Below are 10,223 nucleotides of genomic sequence, written 5' to 3' on the forward strand. Positions count from 1 at the left end.
TAGTACACTACTTCTGGCCAGAGCTTTATGAGGTAGTACCAAAAGTAGTGCCAAAAGTGGAGAACAAGGTGACCTTTTTTGGGGGATGTAACCAAACAGTTGTCTAGAGTTCCAGTCTGTCCCAGTATGTTATTATAATGGTCATGTGTTGTAATCTCTACCCTCTGTCTCCAGGCTTCCTCCCTACGTTTGGACCGGCCTGGGTCAACATCTACGGTTCGGCCCGTAACTTCTCTATGGTGGATGACAACCCCGAACTGAACGAGGGGGTCAGGGAAGGGGTGTCGTGGAGGGGCAGGGTGTACCTGGAACTATCTGTAGAGATACTGTCAGGGGGGGGAGGGGGGGGAGAGTCCAAGCTGTCCCGGTTAGTCAAACCTCTGAAGGACACCAAGGCAGGTAAAGCAACGGGAAAGGACCCTAAGGGGGCAGGAGGAGCAGGAGGAGGAGCAGGGGAGGAGGAGAAAGCCAAGGCCATCGGGGCGGAGGTGATGCCGGTGGAGTCTCCACCTCAGGTGAGGAGAGATACATATACAGAGTGGGTAATGATGGAAGGTTTGTTTTGTAATTATCCTGTAAAAACTGTTATTGATTACGATCCTCACTAGCTGACGCCATGACTACAGCTAATCTACATGGGGTTTATGCACACACAGAAAGACATTATAGACAGAACACTCCTACTCATTTCAGACATTATAGACAGAACACTCCTACTAATTTCAGACATTATAGACAGAACACTCCTACTCATTTCAGACATTATAGACAGAACACTCCTACTCATTTCAGACATTATAGACAGAACACTCCTACTCATTTCAGACATTATAGACAGAACACTCCTACTCATTTCAGACAGAACACTCCTACTCATTTCAGACATTATAGACAGAACACTCCTACTCATTTCAGACATTATAGACAGAACACTCCTACTCATTTCAGACATTATAGACAGAACACTCCTACTCATTTCAGACATTATAGACAGAACACTCCTACTCATTTCAGACATTATAGACAGAACACTCCTACTCATTTCAGACAGAACACTCCTACTCATTTCAGACATTATAGACAGAACACTCCTACTCATTTCAGACATTATAGACAGAACACTCCTACTCATTTCAGACATTATAGACAGAACACTCCTACTCATTTCAGACAGAACACTCCTACTCATTTCAGACATTATAGACAGAACACTCCTACTCATTTCAGACAGAACACTCCTACTCATTTCAGACATTATAGACAGAACACTCCTACTCATTTCAGACATTATAGACAGAACACTGCTACTCATTTCAGACATTATAGACAGAACACTCCTACTCATTTCAGACATTATAGACAGAACACTCCTACTCATTTCAGACAGAACACTCCTACTCATTTCAGACATTATAGACAGAACACTCCTACTCATTTCAGACAGAACACTCCTACTCATTTCAGACATTATAGACAGAACACTCCTACTCATTTCAGACATTATAGACAGAACACTCCTACTCATTTCAGACAGAACACTCCTACTCATTTCAGACATTATAGACAGAACACTCCTACTCATTTCAGACAGAACACTCCTACTCATTTCAGACATTATAGACAGAACACTCCTACTCATTTCAGACATTATAGACAGAACACTCCTACTCATTTCAGTGTTGCACCTGTTCTGTCCCCGTCTTGTCCCCCCCCTCAGCTCATTGACAAGGACAACTTTTTGCTGTTTGGAACGGTATTCGAGGCCACGATGATCGACAGAAAGATCGGAGACAAACCCATTAACTTTGAGTTGTCTGTTGGTGAGCATTGATAAATCACTGACAGTCCGTCATCTACACTACTCTATTATACTCTATTATTGTAATGAATTTTATGAATAATGGTTAAACAATGTATACATTTAACTATAACTAAACTAACTGAATTCTACCCTGTTTTACTATGTCTGATTTATAAGGTTAGTTCATAAGAAAGAGGTTAAGTAGCATGGATAAGGGGTAATTGGAAATGATAACCATTGTGTATGTAGGAAGGAATGTGTGTACTGTATTATATTATACACTACTCTGCACTGCTCTACTCTCTACTATATTTTATTATACACTACTCTGCACTGCTCTACTCTCTACTCTATTGTACACTACTCTACTCTATTATACTCTACTCTCCTCTATTATACTCTACTCTACTCTACTCTCCTCTACTCTATTCTAGTTTACTATACTCTACTCTCTACTCTACTCTCCTCTATTCTCGTTTACTCTATTCTAGTTTACTTTACTCTACTCTTCTCTTATCTTCTTTACTCTATTCTAGTTTACTCTTCTCTACTCTACTCTATTCTACTCTACTCTACTCTCCACTTCTCTACTCTATTCTACTCTACTCTCCACTTCTTTACTCTATTCTAGTTTACTCTTCTCCACTCTACTCTACTCTATTCTACTCTACTCTACTCTCCACTTCTCTACTCTATTCTAGTTTACTCTTCTCCACTCTACTCTACTCTATTCTACTCTACTCTACTCTCCACTTCTCTACTCTATTCTAGTTTACTCTTCTCCACTCTACTCTACTCTATTCTACTCTACTCTACTCTCCACTTCTCTAGTCTATTCTAGTTTACTCTCCTTTTTTCTCTACTCTACTCTACACTACTCTAGTTTACTCTACTCTATTCTAGTTTACTCTTCTCTACTCAATTCTAGTTTACTCTACTCTAGTTTACTCTAGTTTACTCTAGTTTACTCTCCTTTTTTCTCTACTCTACTCTACACTACTCTAGTTTACTCTACTCTATTCTAGTTTACTCTTCTCTACTCAATTCTAGTTTACTCTACTCTAGTTTACTCTAGTTTACTCTAGTTTACTCTCCTTTTTTCTCTACTCTACTCTACACTACTCTAGTTTACTCTACTCTATTCTAGTTTACTCTTCTCTACTCAATTCTAGTTTACTCTAGTTTACTCTAGTTTACTCTACTCTATTCTAGTTTACTCTTCTCTACTCTATTCTAGTTTACTCTAGTTTACTCTAGTTTACTCTAGTTTACTCTACTCTAGTTTACTCTACTCTAGTTTACTCTACTCTAGTTTACTCTAGTTTACTCTAGTTTACTCTACTCTAGTTTACTCTACTCTAGTTTACTCTACTCTAGTTTACTCTACTCTAGTTTACTCTAGTTTACTCTACTCTAGTTTACTCTACTCTAGTTTACTCTACTCTAGTTTACTCTACTCTAGTTTACTCTAATTTACTCAACTGTCATCTTCTCTTTTTTATTTTCTCTTCTCTCCTCTCTACTATACTATTCCCCCTCTGCTCCCTTCTCATCCCTTCTCCTCTCCTCCCTTCTCTCCTCCCTCCTCATCCCTTCTCCTCTCCTCCCTCCTCATCCCTTCTCCTCTCCTTCTCCTCTCCTCCCATCTCATCTCCTCCCTTCTCATCCCTTCTCCTCTTCTCATCTCCTCCCTTCTCCTCTCCTCCCTTCTCATCCCTTCTCCTCTCCTCCCCTCCCTTCTCATCCCTTCTCCTCCCCTCCCTTCTCCTCTCCTATCCTCATCCCTTCTCCTCTCCTCCCTTCTCCTCTCCTCCCTTCTCCTCTCCTCCCGTCTCTACTCTTCGCCTCTCCACCTCTCTTCTCCCTCTCTAATCTACTGTATTCCTCTCCTTTCTATTATCTTCTTCTGTATTCTACTATGCTATATCGTATCATATTCTACTCTACTCTGCTATATCGTATCATATTCTACTCTACTCTGCTATATCGTATCATATTCTACTCTACTCTATTATTTTTATTTATTTATTTTTATTTTATTTTACCTTTATTTAACCAGGTAGGCAAGTTGAGAACAAGTTCTCATTTACAATTGCGACCTGGCCAAGATAAAGCAAAGCAGTTCGACAGATACAACAACACAGAGTTACACATGGAGTAAAACAAACATACAGTCAATAATAAAGTATAAACAAGTCTATATACAATGTGAGCAAATGAGGTGAGAAGGGAGGTAAAGGCAAAAAAAGGCCTTGGTGGCAAGGTAAATACAATATAGCAAGTAAAACACTGGAATGGTAGTTTTGCAATGGAAGAATGTGCAAAGTAGAAATAAAAATAATGGGGTGCAAAGGAGCAAAATAAATAAATAAATAAAATACAGTAGGGAAAGAGGTAGTTGTTTGGGCTAAATTATAGGTGGGCTATGTACAGGTGCAGTAATCTGTGAGCTGCTCTGACAGTTGGTGCTTAAAGCTAGTGAGGGAGATAAGTGTTTCCAGTTTCAGAGATTTTTGTAGTTCGTTCCAGTCATTGGCAGCAGAGAACTGGAAAGAGAGGCGGCCAAAGAAAGAATTGGTTTTGGGGGTGACTAGAGAGATATACCTGCTGGAGCGTGTGCTACAGGTGGGAGATGCTATGGTGACCAGCGAGCTGAGATAAGGGGGGACTTTACCTAGCAGGGTCTTGTAGATGACATGGAGCCAGTGGGTTTGGCGACGAGTATGAAGCGAGGGCCAGCCAACGAGAGCGTACAGGTCGCAATGGTGGGTAGTGTATGGGGCTTTGGTGACAAAACGGATTGCACTGTGATAGACTGCATCCAGTTTGTTGAGTAGGGTATTGGAGGCTATTTTGTAAATTACATCGCCAAAGTCGAGGATTGGTAGGATGGTCAGTTTTACAAGGGTATGTTTGGCAGCATGAGTGAAGGATGCTTTGTTGCGAAATAGGAAGCCAATTCTAGATTTAACTTTGGATTGGAGATGTTTGATATGGGTCTGGAAGGAGAGTTTACAGTCTAACCAGACACCTAAGTATTTGTAGTTGTCCACGTATTCTAAGTCAGAGCCGTCCAGAGTAGTGATGTTGGACAGGCGGGTAGGTGCAGGTAGTGATCGGTTGAAGAGCATGCATTTAGTTTTACTTGTATTTAAGAGCAGTTGGAGGCCACGGAAGGAGAGTTGTATGGCATTGAAGCTTGCCTGGAGGGTTGTTAACACAGTGTCCAAAGAAGGGCCGGAAGTATACAGAATGGTGTCGTCTGCGTAGAGGTGGATCAGAGACTCACCAGCAGCAAGAGCGACCTCATTGATGTATACAGAGAAGAGAGTCGGTCCAAGAATTGAACCCTGTGGCACCCCCATAGAGACTGCCAGAGGTCCGGACAACAGACCCTCAGATTTGACACACTGAACTCTATCAGAGAAGTAGTTGGTGAACCAGGCGAGGCAATCATTTGAGAAACCAAGGCTGTTGAGTCTGCCGATGAGGATGTGGTGATTGACAGAGTCGAAAGCCTTGGCCAGATCAATGAATACGGCTGCACAGTAATGTTTCTTATCGATGGCGGTTAAGATATCGTTTAGGACCTTGAGCGTGGCTGAGGTGCACCCATGACCAGCTCTGAAACCAGATTGCATAGCAGAGAAGGTATGGTGAGATTCAAAATGGTCGGTAATCTGTTTGTTGACTTGGCTTTCGAAGACCTTAGAAAGGCATGGTAGGATAGATATAGGTCTGTAGCAGTTTGGGTCAAGAGTGTCCCCCCCTTTGAAGAGGGGGATGACCGCAGCTGCTTTCCAATCTTTGGGAATCTCAGACGACACGAAAGAGAGGTTGAACAGGCTAGTAATAGGGGTGGCAACAATTTCGGCAGATAATTTTAGAAAGAAAGGGTCCAGATTGTCGTATCGTATTATATCGTATCATATTCTACTCTACTCTGCTATATCGTATCATATTCTACTCTACTCTGCTATATCGTATCATATTCTACTCTACTCTGCTATATCGTATCATATTCTACTCTACTCTGCTATATCGTATCATATTCTACTCTACTCTATTATATCGTATCATATTCTACTCTACTCTGCTATATTGTATCATATTCTACTCTACTCTGCTATATCGTATCATATTCTACTCTACTCTGCTATATCGTATCATATTCTACTCTACTCTGCTATATCGTATCATATTCTACTCTACTCTGCTATATCGTATCATATTCTACTCTACTCTGCTATATCGTATCATATTCTACTCTACTCTATTATATCGTATCATATTCTACTCTACTCTGCTATATCGTATCATATTCTACTCTACTCTGTTCTATCCTTGTCTGTCTGTGTGTATGTGTAGGTAACTTTGGGAACGTCCAGGAGGGCTCTCCCCAGGTCAGCGGTAGGAGGAAGGTGGAGAAGCCAGTAGCAGAGAGGGTGTGGGATGGTCAAGACCTCGACAGTACCCCCCTGATTGACTCCCAGGACCCCAAACCTGGGCTCTGGCAGTCTCCATGCCAGTCCACCACACCCCCAGAGAAACCCCTCACTGATGGAAACAGGTCCTTGTACCTTGTTGAATTGATCCTGATGTCACACAATGGCAGTTTCACAGACACGGACTTTAAGTCCTGGGCTAGATTAGAAATGAGAAATTCTCCATTAATCATTAGTCCAGATAGAAGGTTCCAGAAAACTGTGCCTCAATGTCCAGAACTGGACTTTAAAATCTGTGTCTGATAAACCATCCCGTGGAGTCTAAAAGCATCAACATCAAAATGATCAGTTACGTAGTAAACTTTGACTGTATATCCGTCTCCAGGCATTACATGTACCTGCCCATCCAACATCAGAAGCCTTGTGTCCATGTGATGAGCTGCTGGGAGGATCGGACGTACCGTCTTCACAGCTCTAACTTTCTGGAGAACATCGCTGTCATGTTTGTACGTCACCTTTTCTACGTACCATTACAAGGTTTAGACAGGGTACCAACATGGACTCTAGTAATACCATGTAATGGTTTAGACAGGGTACACACATGGACTCTAGTAATACCATGTAATGGTTTAGACAGGGTACCAACATGGACTCTAGTAATACCATGTAATGGTTTAGACAGGGTACAACATGGACTCTAGTAATACCATGTAATGGTTTAGACAGGGTACCAACATGGACTCTAGTAATACCATGTAATGGTTTAGACAGGGTACAACATGGACTCTAGTAATACCATGTAATGGTTTAGACAGGGTACCAACATGGACTCTAGTAATACCATGTAATGGTTTAGACAGGGTACAACATGGACTCTAGTAATACCATGTAATGGTTTAGACAGGGTACCAACATGGACTCTAGTAATACCATGTAATGGTTTAGACAGGGTACCAACATGGACTCTAGTAATACCATGTAATGGTTTAGACAGGGTACCAACATGGACTCTAGTAATACCATGTAATGGTTTAGACAGGGTACAACATGGACTCTAGTAATACCATGTAATGGTTTAGACAGGGTACCAACATGGACTCTAGTAATACCATGTAATGGTTTAGACAGGGTACCAACATGGACTCTAGTAATACCATGTAATGGTTTAGACAGGGTACCAACATGGACTCTAGTAATACCATGTAATGGTTTAGACAGGGTACCAACATGGACTCTAGTAATACCATGTAATGGTTTAGACAGGGTACCAACATGGACTCTAGTAATACCATGTAATGGTTTAGACAGGGTACCAACATGGACTCTAGTAATACCATGTAATGGTTTAGACAGGGTACCAACATGGACTCTAGTAATACCATGTAATGGTTTAGACAGGGTACCAACATGGACTCTAGTAATACCATGTAATGGTTTAGACAGGGTACCAACATGGACTCTAGTAATACCATGTAATGGTTTAGACAGGGTACACACATGGACTCTAGTAATACCATGTAATGGTTTAGACAGGGCACACACATGGACTCTAGTAATAACATGTAATGGTTTAGACAGGGTACCAACATGGACTCTAGTAATACCATGTAATGGTTTAGACAGGGTACCAACATGGACTCTAGTAATACCATGTAATGGTTTAGACAGGGTACCAACATGGACTCTAGTAATACCATGTAATGGTTTAGACAGGGTACCAACATGGACTCTAGTAATGCCATGTAATGGTTTAGACAGGGTACACACATGGACTCTAGTAATACCATGTAATGGTTTAGACAGGGTACACACATGGACTCTAGTAATACCATGTAATGGTTTAGACAGGGTACCAACATGGACTCTAGTAATACCATGTAATGGTTTAGACAGGGTACCAACATGGACTCTAGTAATACCATGTAATGGTTTAGACAGGGTACCAACATGGACTCTAGTAATACCATGTAATGGTTTAGACAGGGTACCAACATGGACTCTAGTAATACCATGTAATGGTTTAGACAGGGTACCAACATGAACTCTAGTAATGCCATATAATGGTTTAGACAGGGTACACACATGGACTCTAGTAATACCATGTAATGGTTTAGACAGGGTACCAACATGGACTCTAGTAATACCATGTAATGGTTTAGACAGGGTACCAACATGGACTCTAGTAATACCATGTAATGGTTTAGACAGGGTACCAACATGGACTCTAGTAATACCATGTAATGGTTTAGACAGGGTTACCAACATGGACTCTAGTAATACCATGTAATGGTTTAGACAGGGTACACACATGGACTCTAGTAATACCATGTAATGGTTTAGACAGGGTACCAACATGGACTCTAGTAATACCATGTAATGGTTTAGACAGGGCACACACATGGACTCTAGTAATAACATGTAATGGTTTAGACAGGGTACCAACATGGACTCTAGTAATACCATGTAATGGTTTAGACAGGGTACCAACATGGACTCTAGTAATACCATGTAATGGTTTAGACAGGGTACCAACATGGACTCTAGTAATACCATGTAATGGTTTAGACAGGGTACCAACATGGACTCTAGTAATGCCATGTAATGGTTTAGACAGGGTACACACATGGACTCTAGTAATACCATGTAATGGTTTAGACAGAGTACACACATGGACTCTAGTAATACCATGTAATGGTTTAGACAGGGTACCAACATGGACTCTAGTAATACCATGTAATGGTTTAGACAGGGTACCAACATGGACTCTAGTAATACCATGTAATGGTTTAGACAGGGTACCAACATGGACTCTAGTAATGCCATGTAATGGTTTAGACAGGGTACACACATGGACTCTAGTAATACCATGTAATGGTTTAGACAGGGTACCAACATGGACTCTAGTAATACCATGTAATGGTTTAGACAGGGTACCAACATGGACTCTAGTAATACCATGTAATGGTTTAGACAGGGTACCAACATGGACTCTAGTAATAACATGTAATGGTTTAGACAGGGTACACACATGGACTCTAGTAATACCATGTAATGGTTTAGACAGGGTACCAACATGGACTCTAGTAATGCCATGTAATGGTTTAGACAGGGTACCAACATGGACTCTAGTAATACCATGTAATGGTTTAGACAGGGTACCAACATGGACTCTAGTAATACCATGTAATGGTTTAGACAGGGTACCAACATGGACTCTAGTAATACCATGTAATGGTTTAGACAGCGTACCAACATGGACTCTAGTAATACCATGTAATGGTTTAGACAGGGTACCAACATGGACTCTAGTAATACCATGTAATGGTTTAGACAGGGTACCAACATGGACTCTAGTAATACCATGTAATGGTTTAGACAGGGTACACACATGGACTCTAGTAATACCATGTAATGGTTTAGACAGGGTACCAACATGGACTCTAGTAATGCCATGTAATGGTTTAGACAGGGTACACACATGGACTCTAGTAATACCATGTAATGGTTTAGACAGGGTACCAACATGGACTCTAGTAATACCATGTAATGGTTTAGACAGGGTACCAACGTGGACTCTAGTAATACCATGTAATGGTTTAGACAGGGTACACACATGGACTCTAGTAATACCATGTAATGGTTTAGACAGGGTACCAACATGGACTCTAGTAATACCATGTAATGGTTTAGACAGGGTACCAACATGGACTCTAGTAATACCATGTAATGGTTTAGACAGGGTACCAACATGGACTCTAGTAATACCATGTAATGGTTTAGACAGGGTACACACATGGACTCTAGTAATACCATGTAATGGTTTAGACAGGGTACCAACATGGACTCTAGTAATACCATGTAATGGTTTAGACAGGGTACCAACATGGACTCTACTAATACCATGTAATGGTTTAGACAGGGTACCAACATGGACTCTAGTAATACCATGTAATGGTTTAGACAGGGTACACACATGG

At 41.1% G+C, this 10,223-nt stretch overlaps 1 protein-coding gene across 4 annotated transcripts in view; it reads left to right on the forward strand.

Moving 5' to 3' along the window:
* The window catches only part of fer1l6 (fer-1 like family member 6), a 64,442-nt gene that overhangs the window by 17,891 nt on the left and 36,328 nt on the right, over positions 1-10,223 (forward strand). For all 4 annotated transcript variants that reach the window (XM_036959485.1, XM_036959487.1, XM_036959484.1 and 1 more), the window contains exons 11-14: positions 175-515; positions 1,718-1,820; positions 6,170-6,371; positions 6,632-6,752. In XM_036959485.1, coding sequence (XP_036815380.1) covers positions 175-515; positions 1,718-1,820; positions 6,170-6,371; positions 6,632-6,752 — 767 coding nt within the window. The remainder of the gene's footprint in view (positions 1-174; positions 516-1,717; positions 1,821-6,169; positions 6,372-6,631; positions 6,753-10,223) is intronic.

Source organism: Oncorhynchus mykiss, chromosome 22 (genome assembly GCF_013265735.2).
Source record: "Oncorhynchus mykiss isolate Arlee chromosome 22, USDA_OmykA_1.1, whole genome shotgun sequence".
Taxonomy (NCBI): Eukaryota; Metazoa; Chordata; class Actinopteri; order Salmoniformes; family Salmonidae; genus Oncorhynchus; species Oncorhynchus mykiss.